We start from the raw sequence: 17,046 nt of genomic DNA, 5'->3' as shown, positions 1-17,046 counted from the left end.
TTAACTTCGAAAACCATAGACTTATGCTGAGATTAGCGCTGGCGCTGGGAGGGAACAAAGGATATCAGGGTGAGCGTTGACACACATTTTCGACATTTTTATCAAAACTTCATAAACGCAGGATACTGTGTATACATAAACTCACACATGTTGTGACACGACAATTGTTTAATGGATTTGTTTTGCGGAAAGTAAGCCTATGTTCTATCTATAGGGCTACAGTTTGCACAGTTTAAGAGAGTCAACATAGCGAGTAAGCACTCGGCGTTGGCCTAGCGTTAAGTTAGCTATCGTTACCTACTAGTAATGTAGGTCGAAGATGTTTGGAGTTTTTTTGTTTTTTAACTTATATGGTGTTAACTAACTCATTCGTGTTGTTGATGTAGCTAAACATCCACTTTGAACATGTAATGTGCTTTCAACCATTTGCCGGTTGGATCCGCAAGGGCACGCTAATTTATTTCAGTGGCCTAACGTTATCTCAACCATTGCAGAGCTAACGCTGGATAGCTAGCCAAGTTAGCTAGAGATAAGCTAATGAGTGAAGCTAAAGAGTTTATTCGTAATATTAACCTTGCCTGTTTACACTTTTCCTGTATGGCGTGTCCATACATTCATCCGCTAATTGCATGAATATCTATAATTATGTGATATCTATAATTAAGTGTTAATGTTGCTTAAGGATTTCTTTTTGTTTGGTGAGGCCAAGGATTGTTTAATTCACCGTTAACTTAGCTATCGGTTAACTTATCATAACGTTAACTTAGATAGGATAGCCTAATTAATGTTAACATAGTAAAGTCTCATTTACATCGGTGGGTGTTAAGTGTCAATTTGTGTTGGTTTATGTTCAATATACACATTAAAAGATTGTTAATTTTCTCGACGGCAAGAAGAGGACCTGAAGAATAGCGTTTGATAACAGAGCGAGATCACAAATTTAAATCTAACGTTAGGCTAATTCTCCATAAAGTTAGCTCATTCCCTAAAAAATAGCTCATTCTGCCAAGTGTCAATGTCCTCTTGTAAAGTCTTACTCATCAATGTAATGCATGAAAGTGAAATTGCCGAATATACCGAATCATTTGTTTTAGTATTGTCTCGGTTATTTTCTAATTTCTGATGAAACGGTATAACTGTTAGCTTTATGAATTGTGGTTTAACTCACTGTTGTTGTTTCCCCCCGGGTCAGAGCAGAACCAATGAAGAGGATAGCCTGACTTCCTCAACACCTCTGACAACATGTCAAGTAAGAATCCATGGTTTAAAGATAAGATATTGTCGTCTTTTGTAGTGTGGACAAGCACTTTTATAAAACGATGGCTATAACTGTCAATTTTGATACAGTGTTTTTACATGTCAAATGCTGCTATAGTTGTCAATGCTAGTATGTATAGTATGTTTCCACACTAATTGTACATCTGCATCACACTACATCAACTTCTGAAAGCTCCAGGTCTTTAAACTATTACATGGAAAATGTTCTAATGTGTCTCTCCATCTTTCAATGCAGAACGGCCATCCTATGCCCCTCCCCCTGCCCCAGCCCCTACCACAGTAAGTATGGCGCAGTGCACCGTTCGCCATTCCTCATCACCTCCATCCCAGAGTCTGAGGGGTACACAAGGCAGCAAGAGGTGTGAGGGTTGGAAGGCAGAGCTCACTGACAGCCCCCCCCTACCCCCCGTCCGTTTTGTCCTTTCCCTTGTGGCCATGTTCTGTAGGCTGATATCCGCAACCCCCTCTCACCCCCATCATATTGGCTGACTGCACTTGACATGTGCTTGAGGTGTGTTTAGGATGATGGCGCTTTTCTGCAAAGCATGGCTGCAGAAAAGCACAACTGGTTCAGCCTTCTCACTAATCACTTGCTGATGAGTTGTGGTCCTGAGACTTACCTGTCAGCCCTCAAACTCCCTGCCTCCCCTCCCCTCCCCCATCATCTTTCATTTTTGTTTGTTTTTCTGTGTTGCCATTAAGAAAGGGTCTGTAATAGCAATGTATGCTGCTATGGAGTAAATGCTTTGGCATGTTTTTATGCAGCCCACGAATGTGGGGAAAAAACAAACAAACAAACAGCAAGATAGCCCTCTCATTTTCTTTTTGTCCCTGCCTCCCCTTGTTTGTGTCATTTCTCATTCGTGTTTTGTCTCATTTGTCTCCATCAGCAATTGCCCACCACCCCAGGCTTTGTGGGGTACAACCCATACAGCCATCTGGCCTACAACAACTACAGGCTGGGAGGGAACTCCGGCGGAAACAACAGGGTAATGGTAGGACTGGCGTCAGGCCGGGCTAGCGTGACAGCTGAGAGTATTGACCTCTCTAGTCTAGATCAAATTAAACCTGACACTCAATCGAACCACTACACGGTTGCTTAGATTCTAGTGTCTCAATTGGTGAAAAGCTGATTTTAACACGTAGAGGCGTTAGTTGTTTTTTAGGTCACCGGTAGAACCTCTAGTTGTCCATAGTAGCTCCATAATCCTTCACTCCTCTGATGAGCAATCACTCAGCCACAAGCTTGTTGTTATGTGCGGCGGTATCTGGGTTGGGAGTGAAAGCTCCCAATTCACTTAAAAGGTGATTGTTTCTCAGAAGCGTAGCTCTCACCCCCCCCCCCCCCCCCCTTTGCCAAATTTCATATCTTCATTAAGCCCAAAAGCAAATGCCAGTCAATTGCATGGCTACTGACGCCTGGTACCGTTCCCTGGCATTATACTTTTGTGTTATGCTACGACTCCTCATATCCGTGGGGCGGAGCTGTCCTGCCAGTCGTGGCGAATGAAATGTCCGCCACATGTTCAGCGGCATCTCTTGGAGTGCTGGGAGGACACCAAACCTGCATGTGTATGATTAGTCGAGGGAATTTACAGAAAAAAACCTAAATGCCTTTTCCTCTTTGTGTAGCTCCTATCTCTAGAACAAGATCTCACACACCATTGTCACTTTGAGTTTTGCTACTTCCTCCCTTATTGCCTCTTCTCCTCATAGTGTCGTAACACTGTGTGTGTCTTAACTTTGGGCTCTTAATGTCTGTTGACCTTTGACCTCTGTTTGTTGGCCTTTCTCTCCCCCTTCTCTACAGAATTCCTCAGGGATCACCGTTCCCAAGCCTCCCAAACCGCCAGACAAGCCCCTGATGCCATACATGCGGTACAGCCGGAAGGTAAGCAGGAAGGTAAGACACCCACGGTGTCTGCTTTTACTGCTTGTGATCTGGAAGGACTCCCATCTCAAAGGGTCATCTCACCCAGAACCGGATATTTTTATAAGAGGAGTGGGAGTAGGGGGGGGGGGGGGGGGGGGTGATGATGCCCCCACCCACCATCTTTAATTTTGCTTTTCCTTCTCCAGGTTGGAATGAGCTGAATGGTCAATCCTGGAGTTCATTTTGATCAAGTGTTGCTATCTTTGACATTTCTGTACCTCTGGTCTCTCGTGACAGATAACAGAATGGAATTGAAATCTCCTTCCAGGCCGTAAACAAAAGAAAGAAATGGTCCAGGATGTTTTAAGCCATTCGATGTGACGTGGAATGGACTAGTTTCTAATGGATGTCTGTTTACTTAAGGTGTGGGACCAGGTGAAGGCTTCTAATCCTGATCTGAAGCTATGGGAGATTGGGAAGATCATTGGTGGTATGTGGAGAGACCTTTCTGATGAGGAGAAGCAGGACTACTTGAACGAGTACGAAGCAGAAAAGGTTTGTTTCACAGATGGTCTTTGTGAATTGCCAACGCAGGCAGAAAATCTTCACATAGCCGTGTTAACTTGGAATGCACCTTCTCCTCGGTGCGTTTGGGTATCACAAATAAAACTGCTGTTTGTGGGAAATGTTAATCCTTCCATCTGTTCTGGATAATTATGCAGTTTTTAGTTCATCTGTGCAAGTCCCTTTAAAGCATATGCCACCCATTTTGAGAGACAAGAGTACTTCTCATTTAGATCCAAAGGAATATATACGACAGAATATATATATAACACAGCAAGTACTATTAAAGGAGAATTCCGGTGTGATATTGACCTAAAGTGTGTTGAAACATGATACCGAGTGTGAACGTATGCACTCCAAAATCTGGCGCTAGTTAGCCGATGCTACCAACAGCTTTTTCAATGGTGGTGCTTCGGCATCAGGCTAGCCATGCAAATAAATCACTGTTTTACACCATTTACGAGGCTCAATGTATCTCTACTATCTAACTAGTATATCTAACTAGCGCCAGATTTTGGAGTGCAAGGGACAAGCCGAGATGGGCTATGAGACATACGTTCACACTCATGTTTCAACACACTTTAGGTCAATATCACACCGGAATTCTCCTTTAAAATAGTGAGGAAATGCCCTTTGTGAATGATCCAAGCTCCTATTGAGCATGCATGCCATATGCATCTCCTTACTTTCGTTCCTACTGTTGTTATTATAGAGCATTCTACTTCTATCACTGTACCCTTTGCAGTAACAGCAGGCTCTACCCTGTAAGGTTGCTAATGAACTAGAGTGAGATGGTGAACACGGTAGGTGTCAGTGGTGTCACATACATGTATATGCTATTGACTAGTTAATTAAAATGTCCGCCTGCAACCCTCTTTTTTTTTTTTTTTTTTACATTATACAGCAATCTGTGTAGCGACAGTTAGCATATTTATAAGCATCCCTTTAATGTGACTAAGAGTTTTATGAGGCTGCAAAAAGACTCAACAGCTGTAGGAGAAAAACAAACAATAATTTGAACTTCTCGAGCAGCAATCATGTTTGTGCCCCAAGTATCTCTGGGTTCGTTTGCCTTTGATCTCAGCCAGTTGGTCTATTTGGAGGTTTTTTGCAGTGGTTTGATATTCCACTCTGACTTGGCGTGCCCTCTTGCTCTCCAGATTGAGTACAATGACTCCTTGAAGGCCTACCACAACTCCCCCGCGTACTTGGCCTACGTCAATGCCAAGAACCGGGCTGAGGCGGCGCTGGAAGAGGAGAACCGACAGAGGCAGTCTCGCCTGGACAAAGGGGAGCCCTACATGAGCATCCAGCCCGCAGAGGACCCCGATGGTTAGTGTTTTATCTGCGCCTGTCAGTCTGTCCCGCTCGTTTCCTCTCTGTCCCCTGCACCGCAGAGCTCTCTGAGGTAACCGAAGGACGTCCACACACACGCCAATCCCATGGGCTTTCTGCTGTGTGGCAGGCAGCTGAGTGGCCCGATCGCAGACTTGTGCGAATTCTCCTTGCTGACATTCTCGTATCTACAGCATTCCCCGATCCTCCTGATGGAAGGTATTCTCTGGGCTGTCAGGAGTTTACATTGACAGAGAGCATACAGGCCTCACTTGACCGAGTGTGCAGCATGTAGCAGGGCTAATTCTCTCGACCACTGGTCTTTTTAGGCCTAACGGTGAAGATAAAGAAATACTGTACACTGAAATATGTGTGTCCTTCCCCCTCCTCCTAAACACATAAACTAAAATTATATGACTGTGATGAATCATATCAACAACTGTGTGTAAAATGTCTCAACCCACTACGTAGCGTTTAGTCATCCTGAATGATACTCGCATCTAGTTGGTTGTGTCGGATTTCTCTACAGCATGTAATCAGCAGCCCATCTCCGCTGGCAACAGCTTGTGAGTTGGTGTGTCATTTTTTATTTCCTGAGTGATGCACTCACAGAAATTTACGTGCCCCTCCACCACCACCACCACCGCCACTCTCTCACCCCCTTGCTTACTTCGTCAAAATAATGTCCTGGTTGGAGTTGGGCCCAGGGCTGGATGTGCCGTTATACTTACAAATTACCTTATTTCGTCTTGAACAATCCTCTGCCCTCATACCCACACACGGGAAAAGCAAAAAATGTGACATTGTTGAGCCGGTTGCAGTTAGTAATTTAGTCCGATGTGAATAGAGATTGGGAACTAAATTACAGTTGACGGGTCCTTTCTAATCTCATCATCATCTGTCCCACCCCCCCCAGACTACGACGATGGTTTCTCCATGAAGCACACAGCTGCAGCCCGTTTCCAGAGAAATCACCGCCTCATCAGTGACATCCTCAGCGAAATTGTCGTGCCAGACGTCCGCTCGGTTGTCACAACGGCTCGTATGCAGGTCCTCAAGCGCCAGGTCCAGTCCCTCATGGTGCACCAGGTAAACACACACACACACAAACAGACCGTTTATGCCGTTGACTAAGATGTCACACCGCGTCTAATAATAACCCTCTCCATCATGCCAAATACAGTAATTGCCTGTGACTGCTGTAAATGCCTCCATTCTCTCCCCCTCTCAGAGGAAGCTGGAAGCCGAGCTGCTGCAAATCGAGGACCGACACCAGGACAAAAAGAGAAGGTTCCTGGAGACCACTGAGTCTTTCAACACTGAACTCAAACGGGTATGCACAGTGAGTCCGTCTTGGCACCCAAGACATTGGCACAACACGACTGACCTATTTTCTCCACTTTCCCTCTTTGCAGCTTTGAGTTCAGATACTCATTGACTCTGAGACTAACTGCTCACTGCCCTCTGACATACATTCACTTCTTGAATATAATCCCAGTTAGCTGAACTGCGAGTGACTTGCGGAGGGCCGAGTCCCCCTGAGTCAAATAGTTGCTCGTAGTCTTTCCTGTAATGCAATGTGTGCACTACTTTGACTGCTTGCACAGCAGAGTACTTGATTTTGAATGAACTCGTTTCTGCACCTGTTCACAAATGTTTGGTTTGATTTGTAATCTTTGACTGTCGCCACGCTTCCTGCTGCCCTGCAGCTGTGCGGTCTGAAGGTGGAGGTGGACATGGAGAAGCTGGCGGCGGAGATGGCGGCGGCCGAGGAGACTGCGCGTCGTCGGGCAGAGGAGCGGGAGAAGGAGGCTGCCGAGCAGGCAGAGAAAGCCGCGGCGGCGGCCGCTGCAGCCGCCGCCCAGCAGCAGGAGCAGCAGCAACAACAGCAGCAGGCTGCGGCCGCCTCCACAGCCTCCACGGCCTCCACTCCACAAGCCAACTCTACCCCTGAGCAGAGCCCTGGGAGCAAGGAGGCCGAGGACAAGCCAACACCCATGGAGACAGGTGGGGTGCACCACCACAGCTCATATTACAGTGATGAACGCTATAGGGCAGGGCTATTCAATTAGTTTGTAATTGGGGCCAGTTCATGAAAAGCATCACAACTGAGGGGCCGGAGAATTGCGGCTTGAAATATGAGTAATCACATTACAGCTGTAGATACAATGAAGTACAACAGCAGCAATATGGGTGTTCAAATGTTGTTGTTATGCATGTACACAATACATCTTTAACTGGTTGTTGATATTGAATGGGCTAATATGGAATGAAATCTGTAATAAGATAACAGTAATGGAATCTGTGCTTTGCACAGTAACTGCTAGGTCCAAGACTCAAGACTGAGTACAAACAGGATTCAAACACTGTTCAGGTGAATTAAATGTGTAATCAGTCGCATATGTAGCTCTTCTGACGTATAGGCCTACTTGTTACATTTGACGTTCCCACCATTTAAATGAGATGACCGTGACCTAGATTTTTTTTAGCAGTGGGGGCAGGCCAGTCATAATAGCCTAATAATAATAACACGGGGGTCCGGGATTTTTTCCCATTTCTGGTTACTAATCACACTATTTTAACATGTTTTGAGAGGGACAGGCCCATCTTTTTTCTGACGCACGGCACGTAACACGTTACCCCATGCATTATACCAAATGTCACTGCTTGACTAAATGAAAAACATAGCCTACTGCACATGGGCTCACGATGAGTTCACGATGACGATGAAAGCGTTTAGCCTACTTGGTTTCTGACAGAAATTACGTTTTGTGACCACATATTGTAGAAACACAACCACGGCCTTTATTTGGTGAACGGAGGTGCAAATCATCTTCACTTTCTTTGGTTATTAGTCTACGATTCACTTCAACCACAAAACGTTTTTCCGTCGCCACATTTACAAATGCAATTAACCTTCGTTAGGCTATCGGTGATACTTTTGCAAATTCGCAATCGCAATTGAGTGTGCATTTAATGTGACATGACACATGATTTCCAAGAGGCCTTTGGCTCATTTCTGACTTGACTAGACTATTAGTGCATTATGTTGTAAGACGTGAAGAAATGAAGGACAACGGCAATAGCCTACGCACAAATTCATCATTCACTAAATGGACACAGAGAGACTCCACGTTTTTCTTTCGCTATCGTTGCGAAAAAAATAGCCAGGCTACTATATAGAAATACTTTGAAATTCCGTTTGAGTCGGATCTGCTCCACCTTTCCACCAAGTTTTGCAGAAATTGTGCCCGTGGTTTTTTTGCGATATTGTTGACAGAAACTATTTGTGTGGTGCAACCTGTTAAATATTAGTTCATAAACTCCAACGTAGTGCCAGATTAGGTTGAAACTAAACTAAGATGGAACTTGCGTTCAACTTATGTACAAATGTAATGAATTGTAATGTAGTCTAATGTAGTCTAACTTGTGCAATGGGCTGAGGGGCAGTGGCTGCAGGACTAAAGCGAGCGAGAGATGCAAAAGTGGAGAACAGCTCATGCGCTTGCTAGAGCTTACTTTTTTTTTTTTTTTTAAAGGGCCAGTACAAATGACCTCGTGGGCTGCCAATTGAAGAGCCCTGCTATAGGGTGTTGTCTTTTAGCACAAACTTCATCCTGCATCGACAATTTGCTCATTTGTCTGTTCGTTCATAACACTATCAGGAAGTGCAATACACTTTACTAATTCAAATGCATTAGCTTCAAAGGGAGACAGAGAGGACAATGTTAAAACGACAGGTGTGTGTGTGTGTGTGTGTGTGTGTGTGTGTGTGTTTGGACCTCATAACTTTTCATCTCATTAGCCTGTGCCTAATTAGAACTTCAGGTTCCATCCCAGCAGTTTTATTTAGCATTTTGATCAATACATTAAAGCTTTTTAATTAGCGCATTATTAAAATACTCTGAGAGCCCCTAACGGACAGCAGAGCTGCATCTCTTTTATGGTCTGCCTCTCTCGCCCTTGCAGATGAGGCCCCCAGCGAGGCTGCGGAGAGTCAGCCGGCCGAGGTGGCCGAGGAGAAGGCGTCCCCTGCCGCTGCCCCGGAGACCCCCACCGCCCCTGAGCCGCCGGCGGGGGAGGGGGCCACACTTGAGGGGACCAACGACAGCAACGCCTCGTCTGAGAGCAGCAACAGCAGCAGCAGCGCCAGTGGTGGAGGCAGCACCTCAACCCCCACCACCACTATCACCACCACCACTAACAACAACAACAACAACAACAACAATGACAACACCACCACCACCCCCAACACCCCCCCTACTGGACCAGGAGAAGCCATCCCTCCACCTGAGCCTCCAGCACCCGAGGAACGGCCGCCCCCACCCCTCCAATAACCTACAGACACACCCCTCCAATAACCCCCCCCACACACACACACACACACCCATCCCTCCAATAACCCACTCACACCCTTCCCTCCCTTTTCACAGCCAGCACCTCCTAACATCAGACCCCCCAAACTCTTTAACAAATGCCTTCTTTCAGTTGTCTCTTAACTTAAAGGTGCTCCTTCCTGCTTAAGTCTAGTGTGTACACACACTGGTTTTATTTAACTTGATTAACAGGGACTAGTTAACGAATATCCAGCCAGAGCGAAAGTGTACTGAATATATGTCAAATGAAATTCCATTTTATTCTGTTCACGACATTCTTTAGCTTTATCAGACCTAGTCTCAACTATTTAACAGGTGGTGGTGCTGTCTTTAATTACCTATGGACACACCAGCCTTCTTATGTATGTATGGGCTGTGCTGTGCTCCGCTCTCTACAGAAACAAGGCCCCTAACTGTTACAGGAAATGACAAATTTAGAGGTTAGGACCTGTGCCAACTGTCCAGGAAGTGACATCAGTGTACCTGCTGGTCTTGTGCTCTACATGACCCCTGTTCAGAAGGAGGGAGGGATGTTATCAGATGCTGGGCTTTTGCCAGGTGTTATCTACGCCTTTGTGGCATAGTCTGTTGTTGCCCCTCCCCCCCCCCCTTCTTTATTTGTTTTTGACATGCTATATTTTGTTTTGTTGCCTCCTTTTTTTTATATATGATGAATTAGTGAAATGATAGTGTGTGTGTGGACTAGTTACCAACTATTTTACCAAAAAGCCCCAGCAAATGAACTGAGTATTTGACTTTTTTACCATCTGATATATCTACTGTAAGTAAAGGTTGATGGGAGATCTTTCATATCCTTTCACTCACTATATATTTCAGACTTCAAATGAATTCCTTTTAGATTTATTTGAATTGGAACTTTTAGCAAGCCTTTGTCACCCCTTTAGTTTTTGTACTGTTAAACTATATTACTCCAATAAAGTAATTTCTATTGTGAGTTATGTCATCGTGTCTTGTTATTCAAACATGAGATGGACTCTTCATTAACGTTCTTTAGGTCACATGAAGCATATGCATAGGCCTAACTCGGTGTAAAGTATTTTCCAATAAGCACATGGTAAATTGAAGCAGAATTTCGCTAACAGGCGAAATCCAGCAACTCGATCGGTAACACATTAGCTGTCTCTGAGAGGGTGTGTTTTGATGTGATCCACCAATGGAACAGATATGTGTAGTGTGTCGCTTACATGTGGTCCCGGGCACCGGGCCATAAGCGCGGGCGCCTCAAAAGCGCACGCAAGCCAGTTAGACCGCTATAGCACTGACATCGGCAACGATGCGCCCTCGCGCTCTGTGCCTCTCCGTTGGGATCCTGTGGTGCTTATCTCGGGCCGTGTCTGAATACTCATCCAAGGCCGACCTGGAGTATGAATTCGGCGACTACCGTGGCAAGTGGTGTATCGATGACCATGGCTTCGTGTATGGCATCGGTGAGGTCTATTACCCGAGCCCCACCGCGTGTCCCTGCACCTGCACCGAGGACGGTCCTCTTTGTATCAGACCGAAATGCCCGCGCATCCACCCACGTTGCACGCGCATTAAGTACAAGTCCTGCTGCCCCGTTTGCGAAGCTGTCAGCAAGGTCTGCCTTTATGGGGGGAAAACATACAGACCTCTGGAGGAGTTTAAGGTGAGACGCTGTACTCTTACTTAATTCTTCAGGAATAAAAAAAAATGCGCCAAGAAAGTTTTATTTATATAAACGAATAAGAGTTGTAAAAAAACGCTTCAAATGAGAAAAACTTGTTATAGTTCTGTCTGGAGTGTGCTGAATAATCTGTTCCATTGGGAGACTCCCGCATAAAGTATTTTCACGAGGAATCAACATTCATTTTAAAAACATAACATAGAGACCACTACATACAGTTGTTTGTAAAGCCAACTACTGGACTAATCACAACGCTAGGGGTCATAAACCAGTGATTTTCCAGGATTATGTAACATGGTTCCTGTTTGGAAAACTTTGGCATCTGCCATCTTTTCGTCCATAAACGTTATGGTTTGTCTAGGATCCTTATGTCAAACTGAAGTGAAACAACATATTCATAGAAAAAAAAAACATTTGAAATGAGTTTTCACCTGTTTCTTCTATGGGACCCTTAGGACAAATGTGAGATTAGAATAGATTTAGTAAAAAAAAAAAAAAAAAAACTATTTCAAGATTTTAAACTGAAATTTATATCAATAGAAGCATATTTATTTCACATTAGACAAAAAAAAAAAATAGTAATAATTTTCGAGACAAGAAATGTTCCTGGCAAAGCACATAACTCAAGATTTACCCCAGTATTTTATGACCCTCAAAAGCTTTATTGTTTTTAGTTAAACCCTCTGAGATATAAATGTGCTGAACAGTGAAATCCCACAATGGCTTTTCTGATGGGCTCCTTTAACAGAATTTCACCTTCAGAATTGGTTGAAAAAGACAAAACATTTTTTAAAATAGACTTTAAAGTAATTGAAAAGTATCCAGTTTACTCATTTCCTTCAATAAGATACAGTTAATTTGATTAAGGAATAGCTGTGCATGTTCTGTGCACTAGAAGGTTCCAGATGATAAAAACTGAATAAAAATTCATACAAGCCTCAATGTGAGTATGCCATGAAATTAATTATCTAGATGTATTTCCAGAGCTTGCATGTGCGTGCTGTGCATACTGTACACTATAGTAAATCACAGAGGTATGCACATTCCTAGTCCTGTGCCTGATTTCAGATTTGCAGAAATTGAAAATGTCATGTTATGGTTGATAGACTTCATTAGTGGTAAACTTTAATAAAACCAGAGGCTACTTTTACATTTGTGTCATTTCTAGTTTCAGCCATAGAGCACCTCACTGGAGCGTCACTACTCTGGAAGTAGGCCTACTGCTGTCTTTGGTAACAGATGTCCTGTTTTAATACTATTCGTCTCTAGTTATCTCCCTGTGAGAAGTGTCGCTGTGAGCCTAACAGAGAGGTGTACTGTACCATTTCTGGATGTCCTGCTCTGCACTGTGTAGACCCCACATTTGAGCCCAACCACTGCTGTCCAATATGCAAGAATGGTGAGTGACTTCACAAATAGCCTACGGCATATTGCCTCTGTATATGGCATTTTGCACATTGCATATTGATCAGGCACCATATCGCTTCTGCACATTACACAGGGTTTGATGTATTAATATTTCAAATGCAGTCTTCTTCCTGTTTTATAAGGATTAGTCATAAGCCCATAGGCTCTCATTTCAGCATCATAGTTGGCAACAAAATGCTGCATATACACAAATAGCAATTACATAATTATAGACCAACATGAATATGCCATGCTGTTTTGTAATAATTCTGCACAGTCATTTGGTTTTGTTGTATGTTTATCTTTTATATAATTCAAAAGGGCCCAGTGGATATTGGTTGACAGTCATGTGGGAGGCTGGGGGATTCTTTGCAATTGTATTGATAGGTGGAGGCCCTTTGAGTGTTGCATGGGATGGGCTATCAGTGCAATGGAAAAACTGTGATGCAACCAAGGTGCTCGATAGACTAAATAACCCTCACCACTATTCAGACCAGAAATAGAATCTAGCACACAGCCACATGGGGCCAGTCTTCAACAGAAGGCGTGAAAGGAACAGATTGTGTGTGTGTGTATGTGTATGTGTGTGTGTCTGTGTATGTGTGTGTCTGTGTGTAGTTCTGCAGGCGCATGCTCTCTGTCTGTGTGTGCTGTGCTGCTCTATCGTTTTGTTTGTTTGCGGAAAAACCAAGAAGTAACAATGACTTGAGCTGCAAATCCAACAGAATTATAGCTCCTTCAATTACTTTACTGAGGATTACAGATGATTGGTGTTGGAACAGGAATAAACTCAGCATGAATTCTGACACGAAAGGATAAACATTGTTGAGGACTTACTGTAGCATTTCAAAGCTTCCACAATGCTTATCACACTGAAGTCTCACAAAGTGATTAAAATCTTGGTGGTGACAAGGGGGATACACCCTCCCCCCTCAACAACAAATGGGAAAATGAACTCCCACCTATGAAGCATATTCAAGTTAACTGCATGTGAAAACATTAATATTACTCCTCTTAAAACAATACTCTGTTACTGCTGCCACCCAATAACACAACAAAACATTAAAGTTGAAATGCATTCAGCCTAATTCTGCACCACTGACTAAACACATTCAACAGAGCTATACTCATTTAAAATTTTCTTGTTATCCAGTATATCAATTCTTTATTCTCTTAGAATCAACAGAGAAGATGAAAAGACCACAGGAAACATAATTAGGTTGAATGACTATTTTCTGAATTGTTTCTGACAGAGAAAAGTAAAAGAAAACATAAAACACTAAAGCTGTATTCTCAGTAAACAAACTCACAGATCACAAACATTTCTGCTCTCTTTATGTCACAGGCCCCAACTGCTTTGCGGGGAACCAAGTGATCCCAGCGGGGGAGCGTGTAGACGTGGATGAGAGGACGGTGTGCTTCTGCACCTACCGGGACGGGACGTGGCAGACGCACCCCCACGCTACCTGCGAAACCCGCCAGCGAGACGACAACGACAACGAGCTGGGCGGAACAGAGGCTTCCACCACACAGATGGAGGAGAGCGAAAAGGACAGTGAGATCGAAATCGAGTGGGAAACGGAAAGGGAGAGGGACCACGAGAAAAAAAGACAGTTCTCACCAAGGCTGGACTTTATTCCATGAGGGTGGGCAGGGGGTTGTTATGATTTCTGGCTCTGTTGGTCTGGTCAGAGGGAGGGGGGCCAGGTACGCTACGTGCCCAGGGTAAAAGCATGCTGTGTGAGCACGGCTGCCAGGACTGACCTCTGCCATGCTCCACTCCCCTTTCCGGACCCACATATGTTGACAAAACACATTAGATCCATTAAACAGACTGTTTCCATCTGTAGTACACTAAATGTGACACGTTATAGTGTTGGAGGTCCAACTAACGCCAGCATGTGCGCGCACACACACACACACACACAGACACACACACACAGACACACACACACACACACATACACGCAATGTTTAATGCCTGTTTATCTTGTAAATATATGACTGCAGTAAAACAGACACAGGTAGAGTACACACAAAAGAAAACATGGACACCAGTCCTCTTGTAAACTGTATAATAGTTATATCGATAAAGGGCTTATCAACATTTCAAGTAAACATGCATAGAGGTGGTGTATTGTAATTTGTGTCTGTATTATAAAGTGGAGGTCACGGTTTCTTAAGACTTTCATTCAGGCCTTTCTCACCTGATAGTCATCATTCATTGCTTTAATGCTTAAAATCTGTAAATACTTTGTCATAAACAGGTTATCGAATGCAGAATTGTTTTCTTGATAATACACAAAGATAGAAATTAACACAATAGTAACCATATTTCAATTCTGTGTTTGATATTGATATATGTAAATAATATGTGTGTGTGTCGGATTGTTTACTTTTGGGCAAACATTATGCATTTTATTGGTCTTTTACCCTGTTGCACAATATACAATGTTGATGGTTTGTCAAGTTAAGTGATGATTAAAATCAGCTGAGTGAACCTTCTTGCTTCACTGAAGATTGTGCTTAAAGTCCATGCTCCAAGGTGCCAGGAGAGCTTGCTTCAATGTGATGACTATACCCTAGCCTACATCATCATGGACATGATGTAGGCATCGTTTAAATGCCATATGATGTGACCTCATCCACAAGTGTTAAAAACCTAGGAGTTATAATTGAGCAGGACCTATCACTAAATAATCACATAAAACAGATCACCAAAACGTCATTTTACCATTTAAGGAACATTTCAAAGATTAGGAAGTCCTTATCCTTACCAGACTCCGAGAAATGAATCCATGCTTTTGTCACCTCAAGGATAGAATATTGTAATGCTCTATGCGCTGGCTGCAATAATACCTGTCTAAAGAGCTTACAGCTTATACAAAATGCAGCTGCTCGCACACTCACTAGGACCAGATCTGGCGAGAGTCAGGTTATCTCTACACTGGCTACCTGTTAAAAGTCGCATTGACTTCAAAATATTACTTTTAACATACAAAGCCATAAATGGCTGGGCACCTGAATATATTAAAGACCTCCTAGTCCCATATAACCCACCTATACCGCTACGATCACAGAATACTGTACTTTTTGTAATCCCAAGAATCTCAAAAACTAGTAGGAGGCAGAGATTTCTGCTACTGTGCACCCCTCCTCTGGAATAATCTCCCTCCCTCAATTCGATTAGCAGACACCCTCCCTATTTTTAAGTCTAGACTTAAAACATACCTCTTAGTGCCTCCCATAGTTAGATATGGTGCAGTGTGGAACTTCAACCACCTCAGGGTTTTTTGGACCACCCTGCTGTGTCCTCGTGTGACTGGGACCCCAGTCATGCGTGCAATGGTGGTCATTGACCATACCTGTGCTGGTGTCGACTACCCTTCACCATGCCTTAGTTATGCTTCTATAGCATAGTGTTTTCATGGACTTTTCATGTGTCACGCCGTACAACCCCCCCTCTCTCCTCTTCCAACTCTCTCTCTCTCTCAACTCTCCCTCTATTCTCACAATGGTATCACACTATATAGTACCATTGATATACTTATTGATATTAACCATTTTGATTTATAGTAATACTAACCCACTCTATATCTCTCTTTCTTCCCCCCTTACCTCACTTGTGAGGTATACCATTACCAGTCATCAGCCATCCTTGTGTTTGGCCCTCATCTGAAGTCCCATCCCTACGACTGCCGTATCATCGCCTATTGCTGTCCCCCTGCCTGGATTCCTGGCCCGTGCAGCCTAGCGACCCACTACTTGCCCTATGACAACTCCTAATCCCCCTGGACAATTCCATTTCCTACACTGGACTATTTGAACTTTCTGACACTAAATAGGATTCATGCATTGTCATACTGGATATGTAACCATCTCACCTCTTGTAACATATACCTCAGGTGGCTTTAAACACCATGTTCTATTCTCTACATCTAACTAACTTATGCATTTATCATGTATACAGACCTTGTTCTGTAACTGACCCTAGGCAGATGGGTCAGGCCCTTTAGTCATGGATCTGCTCGAGGTTTCTTCCTATATGTATCTCCAATTCTAGGGAGTTTTTCCTTGCCCCTGTTACCATGGGCCTTCTTTTCTTTTCTCTGATTGTCTAACATTCTGGCGCGCCATGTAACGTTTTGACGTGAAATTAAATTGAAATTGAAATGATGAGGTAGACCTTTTTCTCAGTAATTTGCCTAGGGAGGTGCGACAAACATATAGGAAATACCCTATATGGAAATACCCTATATGCTTTGGCAAATTTGGGATTTGCTTTGCAGGTCCGTCTGGCTAAGAAAGCCATTGAAGCCCATTTAACCCTAAAACACGGGCACGTAAATACAATCGCTAATCCGCAGGATGTGGATTTTTTTTTTATTTGAGTAAACAACTGCGTTTAAAACCTTTGTTTATAAGATTGCTGCACTTCTGAAACAATTTGTTAAGTTTCATGCACCAATTTAAGTTTAATTTCACTGTTAGTTACGTCCCTGCTGGAAGTCAATGAACCTCTGGTGTCTGGTGTCAGCAAGGATAAC

The 17,046-nt window shown here is 43.6% G+C and overlaps 2 protein-coding genes across 9 annotated transcripts; both read left to right on the top strand.

The window, feature by feature from the left end:
* smarce1 (SWI/SNF related, matrix associated, actin dependent regulator of chromatin, subfamily e, member 1) lies at positions 1 to 10,381 on the top strand. 8 transcript variants are annotated; one of them, XM_042085319.1, is made up of 11 exons: positions 1 to 69; positions 1,193 to 1,249; positions 1,514 to 1,557; positions 2,169 to 2,267; positions 3,089 to 3,169; positions 3,575 to 3,706; positions 4,876 to 5,047; positions 5,967 to 6,139; positions 6,282 to 6,383; positions 6,760 to 7,057; positions 9,020 to 10,381. In XM_042085319.1, exons 2-11 carry the CDS (start codon positions 1,243 to 1,245, stop codon positions 9,385 to 9,387), a joined length of 1,476 nt encoding a protein of 491 aa, XP_041941253.1. In that variant the 5' UTR covers positions 1 to 69; positions 1,193 to 1,242; the 3' UTR covers positions 9,388 to 10,381. The 8 variants fall into 8 exon arrangements, with proteins under 8 accessions (XP_041941253.1, XP_041941251.1, XP_041941252.1 ...); XM_042085317.1 differs by having other exon boundaries at positions 3,089 to 3,181; XM_042085318.1 differs by having other exon boundaries at positions 2,169 to 2,273.
* A 292-nt stretch (positions 10,382 to 10,673) lies between these two features.
* Positions 10,674 to 14,999, top strand: si:dkey-283b1.7 (von Willebrand factor C domain-containing protein 2-like). The gene is made up of 3 exons (XM_042085337.1): positions 10,674 to 11,074; positions 12,362 to 12,491; positions 13,845 to 14,999. Exons 1-3 carry the CDS (start codon positions 10,721 to 10,723, stop codon positions 14,141 to 14,143), a joined length of 783 nt encoding a protein of 260 aa, XP_041941271.1. The 5' UTR covers positions 10,674 to 10,720; the 3' UTR covers positions 14,144 to 14,999.
* The last annotated feature ends 2,047 nt before the right edge of the window (positions 15,000 to 17,046 follow it).

The sequence above is a fragment of the Alosa sapidissima genome, chromosome 3, assembly GCF_018492685.1.
Source record: "Alosa sapidissima isolate fAloSap1 chromosome 3, fAloSap1.pri, whole genome shotgun sequence".
Classification (NCBI taxonomy): domain Eukaryota; kingdom Metazoa; phylum Chordata; class Actinopteri; order Clupeiformes; family Clupeidae; genus Alosa; species Alosa sapidissima.
The sequence above is the reverse complement of the archived record's forward strand: the minus strand, read 5'-3'. Positions and strand labels throughout refer to the sequence as shown.

Coding starts and splice junctions, on each gene's coding strand:
- smarce1 (XM_042085314.1), top strand. Junction 2,274..3,088: donor GCGGAAACAACAGGGTAATG/GTAGGACTGGCG, acceptor CCTTCTCTACAG/AATTCCTCAGGGATCACCGT. Junction 3,182..3,574: donor GCCGGAAGGTAAGCAGGAAG/GTAAGACACCCA, acceptor TGTTTACTTAAG/GTGTGGGACCAGGTGAAGGC.
- si:dkey-283b1.7 (XM_042085337.1), top strand. CDS start 10,721: ATGCGCCCTCGCGCTCTGTGCCTCTCCGTTGGGATCCTGTGGTGCTTA. Junction 11,075..12,361: donor GACCTCTGGAGGAGTTTAAG/GTGAGACGCTGT, acceptor ATTCGTCTCTAG/TTATCTCCCTGTGAGAAGTG. Junction 12,492..13,844: donor CTGTCCAATATGCAAGAATG/GTGAGTGACTTC, acceptor TTTATGTCACAG/GCCCCAACTGCTTTGCGGGG.